General features: G+C 37.8%; 4 protein-coding genes across 5 annotated transcripts; 3 read left to right on the forward strand and 1 right to left on the reverse strand.

Annotated features, from left to right (window-relative positions):
* Positions 1-399: 399 nt before the first annotated feature.
* Positions 400-3,246, forward strand: LOC119079546 (lectin subunit alpha-like). The gene is made up of 4 exons (XM_037187534.1): positions 400-496; positions 2,676-2,734; positions 2,791-2,899; positions 2,964-3,246. Exons 1-4 carry the CDS (start codon positions 430-432, stop codon positions 3,200-3,202), a joined length of 474 nt encoding a protein of 157 aa, XP_037043429.1. The 5' UTR covers positions 400-429; the 3' UTR covers positions 3,203-3,246.
* A 348-nt stretch (positions 3,247-3,594) lies between these two features.
* LOC119079533 (BLOC-1-related complex subunit 6) lies at positions 3,595-4,876 on the reverse strand. 2 transcript variants are annotated; one of them, XM_037187519.1, is made up of 5 exons: positions 4,677-4,876; positions 4,417-4,615; positions 4,131-4,238; positions 3,718-4,075; positions 3,595-3,652 (listed from the first exon to the last, which is right to left on the reverse strand). In XM_037187519.1, the coding sequence occupies exons 1-5, from the start codon at positions 4,707-4,709 to the stop codon at positions 3,607-3,609; spliced, it is 744 nt and encodes a 247-aa protein (XP_037043414.1). In that variant the 5' UTR covers positions 4,710-4,876; the 3' UTR covers positions 3,595-3,606. The 2 variants fall into 2 exon arrangements, with proteins under 2 accessions (XP_037043414.1, XP_037043413.1); XM_037187518.1 differs by having other exon boundaries at positions 4,405-4,615.
* A 3,339-nt stretch (positions 4,877-8,215) lies between these two features.
* On the forward strand, positions 8,216-9,611 carry LOC119079520 (putative inositol monophosphatase 3). The gene is made up of 4 exons (XM_037187487.1): positions 8,216-8,657; positions 8,711-8,945; positions 9,009-9,272; positions 9,333-9,611. The coding sequence occupies exons 1-4, from the start codon at positions 8,382-8,384 to the stop codon at positions 9,593-9,595; spliced, it is 1,038 nt and encodes a 345-aa protein (XP_037043382.1). The 5' UTR covers positions 8,216-8,381; the 3' UTR covers positions 9,596-9,611.
* A 3,366-nt stretch (positions 9,612-12,977) lies between these two features.
* LOC119079487 lies at positions 12,978-18,645 on the forward strand. Its single transcript, XM_037187430.1, has 6 exons — positions 12,978-13,599; positions 13,659-13,879; positions 13,936-13,977; positions 17,336-17,819; positions 17,881-18,131; positions 18,218-18,645. Exons 1-6 carry the CDS (start codon positions 13,356-13,358, stop codon positions 18,524-18,526), a joined length of 1,551 nt encoding a protein of 516 aa, XP_037043325.1. The 5' UTR covers positions 12,978-13,355; the 3' UTR covers positions 18,527-18,645.
* Positions 18,646-19,831: the final 1,186 nt, after the last annotated feature.

Below are 19,831 nucleotides of genomic sequence, written 5' to 3' on the forward strand. Positions count from 1 at the left end.
TGTCACAGATTTTTTAAAATACTTTTGGATATACTTTGCTTTGGTTTTCATTTAATTTCCAAGTACCTAGGCACCTAATTTTTCTTCTGAAGTAAAAGAGATCATCTATGTAGTTACAATCATCAGCCCTATCAGAAGGCACAATGCATTTTAATGAATTAAACTCCTGATTGCCAATGAGACAGATAAACCGATAAGTCTATTAAAAATGTTGAAGATGGTTCAACAACTGAAGATAAATAATTAGAAAATCATTTCCGTTACATCTTTTTCAATTGTTTGAACTTGATAGTGACATTATCATTATGTCGCTTTTGACACAATTCCTAATCTAATGATTTGCGACAATTTTCTTATAAATACCATACCGCGGTGTTGATGATTCAGTTGTCAGGTTTTGAGGAGCTATCCGAATACTAATTTTTTACAATGTTTAAATTTATAACAATAATAGTCGTACTGCTGCAAATATCGGCTTCGATGTCTGAATTACAAGGTAATTATATTCTAAAAGAAAAAAAAAATATTCGGATGGTACATACGTCAGGAGTCTATGATATACTAGGAGGAAATCTAATATATTATGGGAAGATGATGGAAGTGGTGGAATTTATGAACTGATCAATACTCACTTCAGCAATCCTAGAAGTACAGAAGTACAGAGGCAATTTTAAGAACAGAAGTATATTCACCTCAACAATCAAAAAGGGTGAAATTCGATTAAATTCTTCAAGAGGGAATTTTTTCCGAAAACAAGGACTCTTTCCTAATATGAATTATATTTCGGATATTTTTTATAGATTTCATGCCATCTACGAGAATGGGAAATAAGGAATTCATTTTGGGAATTTTCTTTAGGGATGCAATAGAATGCAATTGGCCAGTATTGAGTCTCAGTCAGAGAATGACGCTGTTGTGGGTAAAATTACAGACTTAGGTACACAAATTGACAATATTGAACTTGTGATGAATTAAGGATGCATAACGTTGAACACACATTTTAGGGATGAGAGGTGAAAGATTCTGGATATCAGGAAATGATCTTGCGTCCGTAGATGATTACTTTTGGATGGCAAATGGAGCGCTTGTTTGACTAGGGACCTGAATAATTGCAGTCTCTTATTTGACGTTTCGAAAATGAACCGCTCCTGCCTGGTTTATTTTACTCTGCCGTGGTAAATGTAATTCTGTCGTGCCTTGCCTATCATGCCCTCTACTAAAAAATGTTGAAAAATTTTCTTTTAGTGATCAAGGAACATATCCCACTCTGTGATGCAGTCATATTTTTGGGTCCATTAATTTGTTTACAAAATTTTTGCGTGCAGCCGGTACAGGCGCAAAATGAGTTACCCTCAGCGATATCATTTATTTTGAAAGTTGACACAAGGTGTTGCGCAGGGACTTACGTCACTTTCCCCCTTTAGGGTTTTTTTGACTGATAGTTTATGCATCGGGAGCAAGTCTTTTGCAATTGTACAATGCGTTGGTTAGAGTAGAAAAAAGATAAACTCAGCTACTCTAACCAAAGCTTTCGTGCTAATTCTAGAAAAATACGGATCTAATATTTTAGCTAGTTAAGTTTAATGGTTAACGCATTTAGTAGACCAGTGAAATATCCTGCTTTCACTTGTACGTAAAAGGGTTTTTTTTGCAGAACAAGATACAAGGACACAAGTTAATTTATTATTTTAAAGTGATTTTAATGACAAAGATTAAAAATGGCCGGTAATTGTGGGTTGACCGGTAACTAGTGCAATAAATAACCCTACATCTGGTGTAAATAAGGTTTAAAAAGATATTTTTCGTGGCTTAACTTCCAATTGTGCATTTCCTTCGCCATTATCGTCTGGATTAATAATTATCAGCCCATCAGAAAGCAAAATGAATTTTGATGACAGCTATTCGATAAGTTTTTTGTGAAAATGTAGAAGATAAACTGAAGATATATAAAGATTGACTATAAAAACAATACCACGGTAATTTAATAATTCAGTTTTGAGTTTGTGAGAAGCCATCAAATTTTTTGAAATGTTTAGATTCATAACAATAATAATCGTAGTTCTGCAAATATCGGGTTTGATGGGTGAATTACGAGGTAAAACTTATAAAGTCTGACTTCGAAGTCCGTCCTATTTCAAAAATATTCAGAAACTATTTTTAAAAAAACGTTGAAAGAGTTTCAGTCTAAATTTCGAAACCCACAAATCTTCGGTACACGAGGATACCAGGACAAATAAATGTCGGAATTCGATTACATTCTTCGATATAAAATAGTTGGGAAGAAATAGTAAAAGTAGGTGTGAAATCTTCTTCACATTTCTTCCGCATTCGGCTTCAGGAATTCAATTCTAGCAAGAGAGCTCTAAAATCTCTCGGATAATGACTGTTCTGACACTGTTCCCATCCGTAACTCTTCAATATTATGAAAAAGTTTCTTACGTAACTTTGTTCTTCTCGGTATCCTGCAGCGACCAAAGATGCACAACAAATCTCAGTCAAATTCTTTGAAAATTTGCAATAAAATGCGTACTGCCGTATTACCACATACAAAGGTACGGCCATGATAAACGACTAAGAGGCAATTGTTTCTGAAAGCAAGGACTCGTAACATTTATGCCTCCCAACATAGATAACACTATCTCCCAATATGACTTTTATGACGGATATTCTTACAGATGCCATGCCATCTACGACAATGGGAAGTAAGGAATTCATGTTAGGATTTTTCTTTAAGGTACGTAATGACCTAAATCTATCACACGAAATTTTCCATTTATTTCCTACCCTTAGGCTAATTGGTATAGAGCGATGCAGTTTTGTCGATTCCATGGAATGCAACTGGCCAGCATTGAGTCTCAGTCGGAGCATGACGCTGTTGTTGGTTTAATGACAGACTTAAGTAACTAACATTTTGAACTTGTTGGTGGGATCGATTAACATTGAACAATGAACATACATTTTAGGGATGAGGGATGAAAGATTTTGGATATCAGGAAATGACCTTGCGAACGAAGGTAACTTCTTTTGGATGGCAAACGGTCGACCGTTAACATATACGAATTGGTTTAATGGTGAACCGAACCATATTGGCATTGAACGTTGTGTTGAATTATGGAATAGGAACGTTGCAACAAATCCAATTATGTGGAACAATTTTTTCTGCACCAGTGAGCTATTTTTCATCTGCGAAAGATTTGTTTAGAATAAAGAGCAAATAAGAACAAAAATCAAACGAGCCAAAAGTTATTTACACAGAAGGGAAAAGGGCGTCGACTCGTCAAGTATATTGTCGGAAGTGAAACTATGAAACTGCGACATGTTCTACAGCACAATAGTGAAGTGTTTCAGGAAATAAGTGGATGACTTCGTGTATGTGAAACTATTGTTGTAAATCCGAGTCTGTTGTGCATTGATTATCTCAGTACAATTATAGGTGGCCATGGAGTCCTATAATCCCCTCTGTTATGAACAGGTGAATTAATTGGGTTAGTTGAGAACTCAACAAAATATACGACACAGGGCGCATACATCAGTGCGTTAGTGTAAGACACCTTCGACGGTCAAAGAGGTGGCGTGAAGAAGGAAACATTTTCGTTTGATCACAATTTACACATTTATTTCCATCATGTCAACCAGTCGCCTGATCTCCCGTCTGAAAATAAAATTCTCGTTAAATCCAACACAACGGAAAGACGTCGAGTCAAATCGTTAGCATACATTCTTGTAGATAGCTGCACAGTTGGCCGCATCGCATTCGATATCTCTTCCGTTTTAGCCATTATTGTGTACATACTCTTAATGTTGCTGTCCATGCAGTCCGTTAGTTTATTTACCGAGTTTTTATAACATTCGACGTTGTCAGCGGTTATCGACGATACGGAATGCAGCAAATTGCACAGATTCTCGGTCAAATTATCGACAGATGCAGCCAGATATTGAGCTTCGATTTCAATGTCGTTTAGACAATCGATGTCGATTTGTTGCTGTTGATTGAACTGAGACTGTTGGATGAATTGACGCGGCACGACATGGGATTGACTCGGGGTGCTCGTACGAGAATTTGTTAGACTCGATTCTGAGGAAGGATTTTTGTTAAGTAAAATTGGCTCGTGCCGATCGTGTCTTCGTACCTTTTCTCAACACCGGACTTGCCAACTTAATTTTGTACTCGAGATTTTCGGCTACAAAACTGGTCATTGATCCGTCTACACTCACTGTTCCATCCAAAGGAAACAGAGCTGAAAAAACATGTAAAACGTTCTGTTAATGAACACGGCTGGCATCTGCAGTTGTTTCGTCATATCGGGTGTACAGAAATTTGGAGGCCTACATTATGAACCACATACACGGTCCAATCTCATCCCACAATAATCAAATTTCAGACATCTATTATCAATTACATACGCTCCCGATTACCGTATCCCAATGACGATGGCCGCGGTGGACTCTTCATCGTATCATCCAAATAGTCGGTGGACGAATCCAGTATCGATTTTTCGTAGTTTTCGGGAACCCCGTGAAATGAGATTTCGCTGTACGATGCTGACATTTCTGGTGGTATGTCGTCGTCGTCATTATCATCGGCGGGTTGAAAAGGATTCGAATGGGACGTGGTCTGAGATTGATTACAAAAATTATTTTCTATTCGAGGAAAATGGTAGGAAATTCTCGCTTGCATTTGATTCAGCTGAATTTGATGGAATGTCCATTGTCAGGTTCAAATTGAGATTGATTTAATTAAACAAATGAAGCGGAAACACAATCGAAACCAAACACTTTTTTGTTGATATATTTGTAAACGAGATTAAAATAAACGACTCGATTCAGTGGTCTATTTGTGTTTTTGATTTACTTTTTTTTTGAATGACAGATATGTCAAAATGAAAAATTTCAACGATCCGAACGATATGAGCATATAGTGAACGATAGTCGAACTACTTCAAAAAAAATTTGGCGCACCCGTATCGTAGACGCGTTTAGAACCAAAGCACCTAGCAGGGTAATAGAGGTTTTTATTTTACACGTCAAATAGAGTAGTATTTTGATACCAATGATACCATTAGCAGCCTTAATGGTAATTTTGCAATGACATTACGAAAAAAAAGGTATGGAAATATTCGCATACTTCGATTAAAGTACTACTCTATTTTTTTCTATTACCTTGCTAGGTGTTTTGTTAGAACTGAATTTTAGCAAGGCTGTATACTTTGGGGCCAAAGTATACAGCCTTGAATTTTAGGCACTCGTGATGCTAGTTTAGTGAAATTGAGATGCAGGACATTCGATATTTTTAACGTTGTGAATTGGCAACGGACCATTTGAATAACATATAATTGAGTGTAACATAGAAAGCGAATGAAGGAAAAATCATCTTGCCCAGCCGCGGATTTGCACACCTGACCTCTCGATTATGAGTCTGGACTAAGCCTAATCTGTCCTTTTTTTAGTTCTATATACTCAGTGAAGAGTATAACCTGAAGTTAATCACAGAAAGCTGGCGTCTCTTGTCTTCCATTCCACAGCCTATCAAAATAAAGCTAAAAACCCAGGGAAAAAAAGGTCGGTTTCGACTGGCGGCGGTCCAAAAGTCAGGGTAGACTGACTATCTTCAGTTGTTTCCGTTAGCCTCTTGCACAAGACAGCTATAAAATTTTCATATAGGTTTCTTGCGAGGGGTAAACGACTCGGGTAATTGACTACACTACTAAAGGGATTGCCGGAGTATCCGGTAAACAATTGTAATTGATGGAAATACGAGAAATTGATGGAATTATAAGGAATTGACCGGAATTGGCTGGAAATACGTTAAATTGTAAGGAATTGAAAGTAATAAAGGATAAGTATGATGATCGGAAATCCCTGGCACTTTTTTCCGATCATCATACTTATCTGTATTTAGTTTAATTTACTTTCAATTCCCTTACAATGTATTAATGTACTTCCAGTCAATTACGTATAATTCCATCAATTTCACGTATTTCCGGTCAATTCCTCATAATTCCATCAATTTCACGCATTTCCAGTCAATTCCTTTTAATTCCTTCAATTTTACGTATTTCCAGTCAATTCCGGTCAATTCTTTATAACTCTATCAATTTCTTGTTTCCATCAATTACAATTATTTACCGGAGTATCCGGAAAGCTGCAACATAGCTGTTCCAAATTTTAGTTTCTCCGAAAGCGATTCAAAATAATCTGTTCATTACAAAACGTTCCTTTCACTTTGACTTTAGTCTCTATTTGATAACTATATTTAAAGTGAGTGACCAACTATTTCCTACAAAAACATATGTCGCAATGGAATAGACCGTGTGCAGTATACTAAATTTATTTTTAATTGATGTAGATTATTATTCTGTAGAACAAAAGTGTAAACAGAATATCTGAAAAATGTCTGCTTGATTTTATATCTCACTTTAAAAGCAGTAATTTGAATGAAACTAAAAGGATATACGAACCATTCTAATTCATTCTAATTGGATTCTTACTAAGATTCTAATAAGTGGGATGGCATCGGGATGGCAACAATATTTTTCAATAATTTCTATAAAAAAAATTAAATATTTTTTTCAATGGTTTTCATAGTAAATCTTCTTTTTATTGAAATATGAAACTTTTTTCTCAAAATCGCACACGGTCTATTGAATAATAACCGAAAATATCGTGGAATTGTAGAAATTAATTGGAATTAAAGGAATTGAATGGCGAATCCGACAAGTATAGGTGTTAAGTTAATCCGGTAATTGAAGTAATAAAATGAATTAAAAGGAATTAGTAATTGATTTGCCACCATTTAGGCCACTAGGTTACCCCTCGGTTTCTTCCAAGGCCGTTCAAAATGTCAATCGTCATCCACAGAGAAGCCAACACAACCTCATTTTGAAGTTTTAACGAACAAATTTGTTTAGGTTGCGGTTATGTTTGCTTCTGTGGATGACGGTCGGTGGTTTTCGGCCTGTCAAAATTCGTTTTTACCGTACGATTGAAGAAACCTATTTAACTTGTAGTTGAAAATTAACAAAAGAATTGCCATCGTTACGTGGGAAAATCGGAAAGGCTGCAATGAAAACACCCAAACGTAGCAAAAACACAATCTCGGGCAAAATTCGTTCAAAAACATTCAACAAAAACACCGAACATTAGTTCAACAAAATAAACTCACTGTAATCGACCGATGGTACAAAACTTTATTTTACCTAGAAAACAAACTAAATCCAGGAGTGGCGTTATCTAAAACATAAGAAAAATTGAGCTTGAACTTCGAATAAATAATATCAAACAAAATCAAAGAACAAACAGAGCAAAATTACTCTTCTCTTTCCGTTTCGACTTCCGGATGCAGTGGCGGTCAGAGGTTAGCGTGGTCTAACCATCTTCAGTTGCTTCCACTGGTCCGTTATACTAGACAGCCGTAAATTTTCTGATTGAACAAGTTTTTTGAAAATTTACAATACAAGTTTTCCAATCCTCTGATGGAAAATGAGAAGTTTAGATAGATGGAAAAAACAGTCTTTTACTTGCCACCACAGGGTTACAAGAATACTTAAGGAGAAACTTGAACTCGTATCCTGTCACTACACTAATGAACACAACCACTTTGAACTTGTTTTGAACTTTATTTATTCGAAGTTCAAGCTCAATTTTTGTTACGTATTAGATAACGTAACCCCTGGATTTAGTTTGTTTTCCGCAGTTTTGTAATATCGGTCGATGTAAAGTGGAAGCAAAATAAAATGATCAACTCTGAGTGTATCCAGATTTGAAAGCCAGTATAGTCTTACATACCACCCATTCAACTGTTTACATTACATTTGGTAGGTTTATTATTTGTAAACATTTTCAATGCACACGCATAAGCTCGACATCGAAGTACAAACGTTCGCGCGCAAGCTCAATACACCGAAAAAACATGGTGAATGTTATACAAATTGGTCGAAAGCTTGTTATTTAGTTCTATACTTGTTTTCAAATCACGATACGCTAAAAATCTTCATAATCGATCATTTTAATTTACCCTGCCTTTAAATCACATAGTCCTCCAGATTTGTAAGCCAGAAAAAAGCAATTATCTTAACACACTGTCCAGTTTCAGTGCCCTACTTAGAGTACCACTCATGCTTGAAGTGCATTGGTTATATCGACGATGTCGACGTTCTAAGACATCATTATCATCGATTTTCTCTGTGAATTTTTTACAGTGTCTTTCTGTTATGTTTCTAAAAATGTCAAAATTGACGTTAGAGGTGATGTAGAAATGCAATGTTACGGAAACTACCGAAAATGCTTAAAATGCACAAATTCGATTGATTAAATTCCGTGGCAAAATAATTAGTTGTGAATATTCGTGTGCGGCGCTTAGAGAAACTGAATTCGACTTTAAAATGAATCTTGGCGGTTCGGTTAAAATAAACAAATGTGGAATGTTGATTTTCACATTGGTCATCGTTCTACTCATCTACTACATGAGCTTTAGCAAAAAAGACACATCGCACGGTAGTGGCATACACAAAAATCCAAATTACATCAACTTAAGAAAGTTGCTAATTGGATCGATTCAGGCTGCTGAAAAAGGTGGCATTGAAGTGTTGGCTGTGTCGAAAGACAAAAACATTCATGAACGAAGTAAAGGCAAAACTCTCGAAGGTGCAAACGATCCGGTAGAATTGTCGCTAAATCGATCGTATTTTCTGAATAAAATAAATGTTTTCAGGTGACGAATGCAGACTTCCGTTCCCATTGTGTAATGCAACAAGGCTTACAGAGACTGTTCCCGAAATTAAAAATTATTTCTGAAGAAGATGCTGAAACGGTCCGGTGCTCTGATGTACCGCTGTTCGATTTAGATCCAACTGTTTTACATGCAGCCACATTGCCCGACGAAGACGTGCGCGCAGACGATATCACCGTCTGGATCGATCCATTAGATGCTACCCAAGAGTATACAGGTGCGAGTATAATCTGATCTTACTGCAGAGACCAACGGTACTAAAAGAACCATTTAATTTCAGAATCCCTTTACGAGTACGTAACAACCATGGTATGCGTGGCAATTAAAGGATACGCAACGATAGGAGTGATTCACAATCCGTTTACATTGAAAACAGTGTGGGCTTGGAAAGGCAAATCAATGTCCGAGGACCTGGCTAAAGTCAAACCGGAAGAGTCGAAGAATCACATAATCGTTGTGTCGCGGTCACATAGCGGTGATGTGAAGAAAATGACCAACAGTATCTTCGGCGATGATGTGCATGTTATAGACGCAGCAGGAGCGGGTGAGTAGACTCGGTTGAACCAAGTCCACTGGATTTTTGTTAATTAAAATCCTCATGTAGGCTATAAAGTGCTTCAAGTGGTGTTCAACAATGCCACCGCCTACATCCACACGGCCCACATAAAGAAATGGGATTTGTGTGCCGGGAACGCTATTCTAAATTCGTTAAACGGTAAAATGACGGATCTCTCGAATGAAGAAATTAAATATTTGAGCGATGAAAATGATGTTGTACACACGAAAGGACTGGTAGCTACACTGACAAATCACAGATTTTATATTGACAAAATTAAGAAAGAAGAAAATAAATTGAACGAAAAGTGATATTAGAATGAGGCGACTTGTTGTTTTGGTACTCGATTCGGAACTGGAGTCCCACCGGCCACTTTACCATTAGCAGGCGCCCTATGAACCTATGTGCCTATGAAAGTACAATTTATCAAAAAGCGCCCGAAACAAAACATTTTTAAATTTCAACAGCCCAGGAAATTTTCTGAATTTGCCCCTTCATCATGGCCTTCGTTTTTGTAAATTATTATGAGGATGTCTCAAAATCTGCTAAACACAGGGGCGGTTGATTCGATTAGAATTTGTTGGCAAACACCATGCTTAGATAAAATTGTAGCCTACATTTGCTTGTCTCGTATTTCATTCTTGATAATATCTTTCCACCAGAATCTTTTTTTTTTAATGTACGACCGCAATAACGATCAGCAATTTTCATAAAGTGCTTAGTTTTCTCAGAGCTGATTTAACTGCTACAACCAAATCTACTTTCTGTTGGAAGCTAACACATTCGTGGTCGTTATTGCGGTCCTATATTTTTGAAAAATGATTCTGGTTGAAATGTATCAGCAAAAATAAACTAAAATCCAGAATTAAAAAAAAACGCCCAAATGTATGCTTTTCAGCAAAACATCGACGCCTCTTAAGAAGTCGTACATTTTTCAAAAAGGATTCTGGTGGAGAGATATCATCAAAATGAAATATGAGACAAACATATGAAGGCTGAAGAGGCATCGATGCTTAGCTTGGTCTGTGAGAAGTATTAAGTACGTCATTCGACGTTTTGCATTAAGATGCATCGGTGTTTAGCTAAAATTTTAGCCGACATTTGTGTGTCTCGTATTTTATTTTTGATGATTCATCCTAATCCTTTTTGAAAAATGTACGACCGGAATAACGTACCACGAATATGTTGGCGTTAAATAAAAATTACTTTTGATTGTAGTTGTTTGACCAGCTCTGAGAAAACTCAGCAAAATAACGAAATTTTCATAAACTGCTCCATTTTCTCCAAGCCGGTCAAACTCCTACAACCAAATCTATTTTTATTGAAAGCTAACACATTCGTGGTCGTTACTGCGGACCTATATTTTTGAAAAAGGATTCTAGTGGAAAGGTATCATCAAAAGTAAACTTGGGCAGACACTTTCGCACCATCATACGTTATCAAAACGGCACGTCAATTCAGGGGTCCTGGTACAGAAAAATTATAAAAAATGACTTAGCGCAGCGCCACCTATTATCATTTCTCTGTTCAGGAATGTTCATATGGTTCTTCTTAGTTCATAAGTCCGTCCTTCATAAGAATACGCAAATTATGATATACATACACACCGATATAAGAGAGTGATCCTGAGCAAGCACCACTATTGTTTTCTCAGGTCATAAGTTACGTGAACAATTTTTCGTTAGGCCTTTTGAGTCTTTTAAGAGCTTTCGCTAGTTTCCTAGTTTTATTGAAATTAAATTACTATTGAGTCTAGAAGCTAGTGAAAGTTCAAGACACCAGAGTGTCATGCTTTTGCTTGGTCGAGCACTACTTATGAAGTAAATGTTTACAGAACCGAACGAACGAGTTGACTTTGGCTATTCATGCTCTGTGTTCCAAAGGCGAGGACGTTGTCCGATCGCTTTGTCAAGTGACTCTGAGCCCAACCCAGACGCTGTTTGTTTATATACTTAAATTAATATGAAGCGCAACCGACGATCGTAGGACATGGAATCGTACATCATGGAACTCATTCCGACGCTGCCACAACTGGAGGGATTAGAGCGACCGTTTCACAGTTTCTATGTGTGCACAGCCGTTCGCAAGTTTTTCTTCTTCTTGGACCCGTTGCGAACCGGAAAGATTCGCATTCGAGATATTTTGTCGTGCAGTTTCCTGGACGATTTGCTGGAAGTGAGTAGAATGCAGTCGATGCTGACTGAGTCGACTAGAGAATCATAATTCACATTATCGAATACAGTTGCGGGACGATGAGTCGCCGAAGGACTCACAAGAATTGAATTGGTTCTCGGCACCGTCAGCGCTGAGTGTGTACGGACATTATTTGAATTTGGACAAGGATCACAATGGTATGCTGAGCAAGTCAGAACTTTCCGGGTTAGTATTGACGCTTCTATATATGGAGACTTTGTATGCGACATTTCATGAAATTGGTTTTAATCGAAAAGGAATTAAATTCGCACGGTTAAGTTCGAAGAGAGTCTATGTTGGCCTAAGGGTATTGAAACTAATCCAGAAAAACAAAATTTTACTCTGTTGATAATTAACAGAAAATATTGAAAAATTTAGTTTTCCAAAATTATCCATTTGACTTTTGGAAGGTCAAGTTCGACGATGACCAATATAATTGATGTATAATTGAAAAAACACAATCAAGTCTAACATTAGACAACTCCGACGAGTGGGAATTCACATGAGTCGCGGTATATTATTGCAATATTAGACAGTTCGGGCGAGTGAGAAGTTTGTGACCAGAGCAAACCTCCTAACATTAGAGAACTCCGATCAGTGTGAGCGGCCCGAGCGAAGCGAGAGTCATAATTCACACGATCCGTGGTATCTTATTGCAATATTAGACAGCTTGGACAATTGAAAAGTTTGCAGCCAAAGCGAAGGGAAGGCCGTAATTAACATGAGTCGATGTATCTTACTTCAATAGTAAACAACTCTGGTCTTACTGGAACATATTGGACAATTTGAACGAATGCGGAGTGACAACATTTCATTTTTGTGGGGATAAAAATTGAGGGGTTGTGTTGAACTGTTCTAAATAAACAACCTAATATAGTCGAGAATGTTCATATAATAGCATTCTAAATTAAATTGTCTGTCGCTAAATTATTATTTGGATCACTATTGGAATCTTCCCGGATCCTGGAATACTAACACGGAGTTTAACGCGAGTCGTGATATTTTGTTTACGAAAAAATAAATTCATAAATAAAATGAGATTTTTTTCAGATGTGATAGTTGAGTTCAAATAAATATTTTGAGGTCAAAATACTGTCATTTGTTTGGACATCATGAATTGTCTCAACCAGCTGAAAAAATCAGTAAAATAAATTCAGATGTTTATAACAGTGTAATTAATTGATTAAGAAGTTTACCAATGCAATGACCAAATAACAACATTATTTTGGGAAAATTATCAGTCAAGGGACCTGACCCGCCCAAAAGGTGGGACCTAGTGACTACCTAGATTACTTTGCACCCATCCAAGCTTCGAACAATGAAAAATTGTTCGCCACTGTGAGCAACTTTAGTCGAACGAACCTCGGAACGAACCAATCCCGCCTCGTTTGAAATAAGACCAGTAGCATCCATTGAACTGTAAGTGGTAAAGGATGAAATCGCATGGTAAGTTCATTTCGTTTTTTTGCATGCGTTCGCAGCACTGCTCCATCAACATAATTTCACCGCAAAGGTCACGAATAATTGCGTTTTGTACTCTCAGTGTTCATTGATTGTCTGTCTGATCAGCATATTCGTTCCTAAAACTTACCGGAGTTGACCAATAACATTATAGAGTAGATCAGGAATTTCCGTAGGAGGTGAAATAGGATATTTGAAACTGACCAACGAATTTAATATCGAAATTTGATGTAAACCCTTTATGTCGTACGAGGGACTCCATACTTTAAGTTGACCGTTATCCGTTATAAGAAAAAAGCGTTTTGATATTTATTTGCAACGACACTCAACCACGAAGTCTGAGGCATAAGAGTGATATTGTGGATGAAATAAGTAATATTGCAACTGTTCGGCGACATTTTAGTAAACAGACCTGCTATGGAAATGGAAACATTTGAGACTCCCTTCCCATACGGATTGATACAGGCAGACTATGGTGTGATAGTCTTTCCAAATTCATACAGCGAATGGGACATCATTCGAATTAGCATTAGCATCCGCGAAGAGGCAAATTGGGCGGAAAAGATGAATGATCCGACTGTCGTCGCTAGATGGAAAGATGAAATAGCCAGCCCCATGAGTCAGAGCGAGAGGAAATTCGAATATGTTTTGGCCGAGCTGGGTAAAGTTGCGGAATGAGCGTTAATGAAATCAAGTTTTTAATTTGAAATTTCACGACAGGCCATTATTTGTCCATCAGAGACGGTTCAATTGAAGTCGCTGCTGTGGATGGCACATGGCAATCAGATGCGTTAATCGATGATGCATTACGAAACGAGTTTATGGGAAGAGTCAGCATTTTAGAAAACATTCCGGATTCAAAGAAGGATTGGTGTCCAGGTTCAAACAATCAAGTGTTAGATTTGATCAATCCATCGCTGTTTTGTTTTGTTGCTGGAAGGGTGAGTTTTTGCACTAATAGAACCGAAGTTTAAAAAAATAATAAACGCTTTTTCAGTCAAGAGTTACATTAGAACCAATGCCACCTTTTTGTGATGAGGTGAGTGTCTGATTTATTAGTTGTATTGTGTTAAATGACTTGGATCTTGTGGAAACAAATGAAATTATTCCTGATTACGAAAATACTTCTTTATTCTCCGATGAGAAACGTAACAATTTAGATTACTGTGATCGAAAGTTCTAATTGGGATCTGTAAATGTCGACAACCAACACTCCTCCTCATTTTCGTTTCCCAATAATCCGTCTTCTTTCCTCCTCCTTAAACTAATTATATTTATTTTGATACTCCAAATCTTTTCATTGCGTACAATCCGTTTGAAGTTTTGTCCGCAAAGCCCATGATTCCGTTATTGTATCTCAATTTACCAATTGACTTGTTGAATTCAACTTTATAGTTTCGATCGGTTAATTTGGAAACAGACAGCACGCTTCCAGTCAATGATGACACATGCAGAACGTTATCTAATGTCTACAATCCATAATTGTCTTTCTTCTTCTTATTCTTCTTTTTCAGCCTGTTTCTATCCACTGCTAGATGTAGGCCTCTCCAACTTCTTTCGATTTTGTACGATCCATTGCCATTTGCTGCCAGTTTGTACCTGCAATATTCTTAATTCCGTTTGTCCATCTCTCCGGTGGTCTACCTATAGCTCGTCTTTTATATGGTCGCCAGTTCATGATCTTTTTGGTCCCACGTCCGTCTGTCCTTCTTGCAATATGTCCCGCCGAGCTCCATTTCAGAGATGCTATTCTTTCCATGACATCAACGACCCTGGTCTGTTGTCGAATCCATTGATTCGTCATTCTGTCTCTGAGTGTTATTCCAAGCATACTCCGTTCCATGGCTCTTTGTGTCACTCTCAATTTATCTTCGGATGCTTTCGTTAAAGTTAACGTTTCCGCTCCATAAGTGAGCACTGGAAGGACACAAGTGTCGAAAACTTTGCGTTTCAGACTATTATTCATTTTGCTTTTGAAAATTAGTCTGAGTTTTCCGAACGCTGCCTATGCAAGACCAATCCTACGTCTTATTTCTGCAGTTTGGTTGTACAGACCTAACTTCAGTTTATGTCCTAGATATACATAGCTGTCGACTCGTTCAATGACAGTGTCACCAATTTTGATCTCCCTATCGTCCTCGATGTTGGTCATGACTTTTGTTTTCGATAAGTTCATCTTGAGGCCAACTTTGCTTGCCTCTTCACTTAACTGTTGTAGCATAAGCTGAGCCTGACCTAGATTCGCTGCTATCGGTACAATGTCATCAGCGAAGCGGAGATTGCTCAGGTACTCTCCATTTATCTTTATTCCCATTTTACTCCAGTTTAACTTCCTAAAAACACTCTCGGTACAATGTCATCAGCGAAGCGGAGATTGCTCAGGTACTCTCCATTTATCTTTATTCCCATTTTACTCCAGTTTAACTTCCTAAAAACACTCTGCAGAATCGCCGTGAATAATTTCGGTGAAATGGTGTCACCCTGCCTTACACCTCGGCCAATTCTGAATTTTTCCGTGCTCTTATGAAGTTTTATACATGAAGTAGCATTTTTGTACACATATCGAATTGTGTTGGAGTACCTTGAGTCTACTATACATTCGTCTAATGCGTCCAATATCGACCATGTTTCCACTGAATCAAAAGCTTTTTCGAAGTCTATGAATAGCAAGACTATGTCGATGTTGTATTCACGACACTTCTCAATAAGCGTTCTCATCACCTGCAAATGGTCGTTTGTGCTGAAACCAGATCTGAAAGCAGCTTGTTCAACAGGTTGGTAGAAGTCGAACTTGTTAGTGTTCCTCTTCGTAATGATTTTCATAAACAACTTGTAGAGTGTTGACAATAGGCTTATGGGTCGGTAATTTTCCAGCTTTGTTATGTCTCCTTTTTTATGCAGCAATGTAATTACCACATTTTTGCAGGCTTCTGGTACTTCTTCCCATTGGAGACATTGATTAAACAAAGCCGTGATTGCCTTTAATAAGGTGTCTTTAACGTCGATTTGTGCAACGTTGGCTACTGCTCCCTCTTCTTTGTCTCCGCCGTTTTGTTTGTGCTTAACATTTTCGTTCTGTGTATCACTTTCTGCAAGAATTTCTTGAACTGATGACAATACGGTTTGATATGTCCAGGTTTCTTGCAGAAATGACATAAATTGTTCTTGTCAATTGTTGAGCTTGATGAAACCATTGCAGTGCCGAACTCGTTGGAATTTTCGAGGCGTTCTGACATACCACTTCGTGCCATTTTCAAACGAATTTCAGAATCGACTTCATTTCAGGGAAAGTTTCAGGGGCAAACTTAACTGATCCTCATCACCGGCTTCTTTGCGTGATTGATTCATCGATCTCTGTCACGCCATGAGTATCTCGTCCGGAAGAGCCGACTCGACTAATGGGTAGAGCATCGCGGCGTACTTATCTATTGTAACTTCGAGTGATTCTAGTGCTCTTAGTTGGGTTTGCAATTTATCCTGATAATGTCGATGTTAACGACCAACTTTAATAATTCTCGCACACACATCTATGAAAAACTTACCGTTTCCGAATCGAGATTTCATGTATTCGATCGCTTTAGGATAATTTTCGCTGGTCGACGGAAAGCTCATAACGACATTATGAGCTGGTGGATTTGCCGCAGTCGCTTGGATGAGATTGAAATTTGTGTTCCGCCGACAATATTTTATCATCATCAATTCCTTTGAACTGGCTCCACCATCCCAACCATTCTATTGGAGCATCGCTGAATTTTTGAAGTTCTATTTTCGGGAGCTGATACTTTGACCGAATTTCCTGAGTAGGTGTACGAACTCCGTCATCTACTTCACGTCCCGCATTGTTACCGTATTCATCTTTATCAATCAATTCTTCCACCACAAAGTTCATATCGCCAAACTTGTCTCTGTATTCAAGTATCGAATTGAATTCTTCGGTGAATTCTTCCTCAAATGTGTCTTTTTCCAATAGATCAGATTGAATTTCTTCATCAGCCTTTTCCAATAATGAAAAACGATCGCTTAGTTTTGCTTGCAATCGCTTTAATACTAGCTGGTCGACCTCCGGTTGACTAACTTCGTTTTTCGATTCATTTCGAATGCGCTTAAAAGCTGCTCCTATGGGTGCTCGTTTCGCCTTCAATGACGCCATATCTTTTATGTTCACTGTGCCTGGGCCATATAACCTGTTAAATGACCAGGATCTTGTGGAAGCAAATGATTTTATTCCTGATTACGAAAATACTTCTTTATTCTCTGATGAATATGAACAGAATGAGAAACGTAAGAATTTAGATTAATGTGATCGAAAGTTCTAATTGGGATCTGTAAATGTGGACAACCAACATATTGCCCCTTTGAATGGAAAATTTAATCAAATGAATTTGGTTTTTCTACAGAAACTACTGCAATTCGCTGATGACGACAAATTTATGTCTTTGGATGATGGATCAAAATTTGCTCTCAAACCAACGGCATCCCTACCCACATCATCGGCGAAATTCCAATGGTTACCAGCCGAGTTTCATGTTGACGAGTCAGGAGAAGTGAAAATCACTTCCTACATAAACAATTTACACCCCGAATGCCATCCGACACTGTACCGATGCATCGAGAAAATATTCGAAAAATTTGTGCCGATGTTCAACAAAGTGCTGACCGACTTAAGAAATCCTCGGAAAAATCGAATCAAGACCGATTTTTACGAAAATTTCGACTTTGGAGTAGAGAGAGAAGGTCAAGATGCGACGCAACCGATAAAAATACACAGTTTTGAATCACCACCGCCTCCCAAAAAAATTGTTAAATTAAACGGAAGAGATCTGCAAGTCATTGTTAAGCTTGCCAACATTCATCTTACTCCTGATCGGCCAGAATATCCAGGTAACTCAGTTGTGTGTTACGGGGGAGGGGAACAATGACAAAAAATCATTTCTGACCATAGGCGGTTCATGGCACGTCGAAGGAATGGCTAATGAAAGGATTGTCGCATCGGGAGTCTATTACTATTCATCGAATAACATAACCGAATCTCGCTTGAATTTCCGACATGCCGTCCAGGATAATTACTATGATCGGAACGATCACGGACGAGTTTTCCAAGGACAATACCAGGTTATTGGTTCGATTATTACAAAAGAGGGCCGGTGCATTGCTTTTCCGAACACTTTGCAACATCAGGTGACTCCATTTAAGGTACGCAATACAATGTAGCAAATTGTTTCAGAGTGGATTCACGGCGCTATAAAATTTTCAATTTCCTCCTTTTATCGATGAACTAGCTTGAAGACCCAACCCGTGATGGTCACCGAAAGTTTCTGGTGTTCTACTTAGTCGATCCTTCGGTAAAAATACTGTCAACGTCACAAGTGCCTCCGCAACAAAAAGCTTGGTACAAGCTAAGAATTGAGAGCAAAAAAGTTGATTTTCCTATTGAGCTGGTTCGCAGAATTGTTGATTACATGGAATGGCCGATGTCACTGGTAGAAGCCAAGCGACACAGAGATGAATTGATAAACGAAAGGAACGAATTTGCCAAAAAACCAATCCAGGAATATTTTGCGCGTCCATACTATCAACCTGATCCATAAAAACGAGAACGAGAATATGGAGCTTTAGGGCAGAATTCAATTCAAACTCGTAGCGTACTCGTCTCAACGAGCCAAAGTGCATTTTTTATTAGGAATAAATGACGAAATTATCAATTGAAGCTCGTATTTAACTGTCTCAACGCACCAATTTGGTCATTTGAATATAGTGCGTTACAAAAAACAACGTTAGCACCTATGAAGGAAGTGGAATTTAGTCGAGCGGATCCGCAACTAATACTTAAAACGAACGGTGGGGAAAGAATTTTTTTAAATATCTAGGCAAGTACAGTCCAGGTGGTTTTACTTGAGTGAGTGTTTCAATTTTAAGACATATTCAAGATTGAAAGTTAGACATTTGTATAGAAAAGGCAAGTGGTTCAGTTCAACGAGGAATTGATACAAAAAATGTCCTTCTATGGAGTCCCTCATCAGTCGTTATATTTCAGCAAAGTGTAATTGAGACTCTACTGCTCTTCTGCTCAACGAAACTTTATTCCAATTTGATCGTGTTCTTTAACTGAAAATGGGCGAATTGCGCTTCATTTCAATATCATCGGACCACTTAACCCCACTGAAATCCGTTATTATGCGGCATAAGAATCAAATCAAATCAATACAAGTCAGGCAAGTGTTTGTTTATCGTCTTCAACAGAAATTTTGTTTATGAATTTTAGCCGGATGTATTGTAGGAATTGATCAGTAAGAGTACTATTTACTGATCACATTCAGAGCAACTTCAAAATTTAAAGTAAATCCTATTTTCGAACAGATTCAGTAGGTGTGACTGTTATATGCACATACTCAGCCTTTTACTTATTCGGACATTTGTACAAGACTGGAACGTGACGCGAAGATGTGATTATTGTAGTTAATATTAGTAGTTGAATGTTCGTGGCACATCCGTGAACCAAAATTTCAGATTTCGATTTAATTTCATTCTTTACGGATTACGATTCTAATAGTATCAGTTCCAGTACTTTAACTAGCCGTTAGTCTTAAGATAATATTAGTAGATGCACCCCCTAGACACTTCGACAAAAAAACATATGTGAATAGAGTGAATAGGGTCACACCCGTGAGTAGATGTTACTTTTAGTATACTTATACAAAGCTCACAGGACAAGAATGTCGAATGACCTTACATAGCAAAACCATTCGATTTAGCCAAATCGGTGGGAAAGGATGAATGATCGTTACAATCGTCGCTAAGTGAAACTCAAAAAAGCGACAAGAAATTCGATTATGTTTCGGCCGAGCTGGTAAACTTGCGGAACAAATGAGAAAAGTTTCCAATTTCAAATTTCA

This window comes from Bradysia coprophila, unplaced genomic scaffold (genome assembly GCF_014529535.1).
Source record: "Bradysia coprophila strain Holo2 unplaced genomic scaffold, BU_Bcop_v1 contig_324, whole genome shotgun sequence".
NCBI classification, from domain to species: Eukaryota; Metazoa; Arthropoda; class Insecta; order Diptera; family Sciaridae; genus Bradysia; species Bradysia coprophila.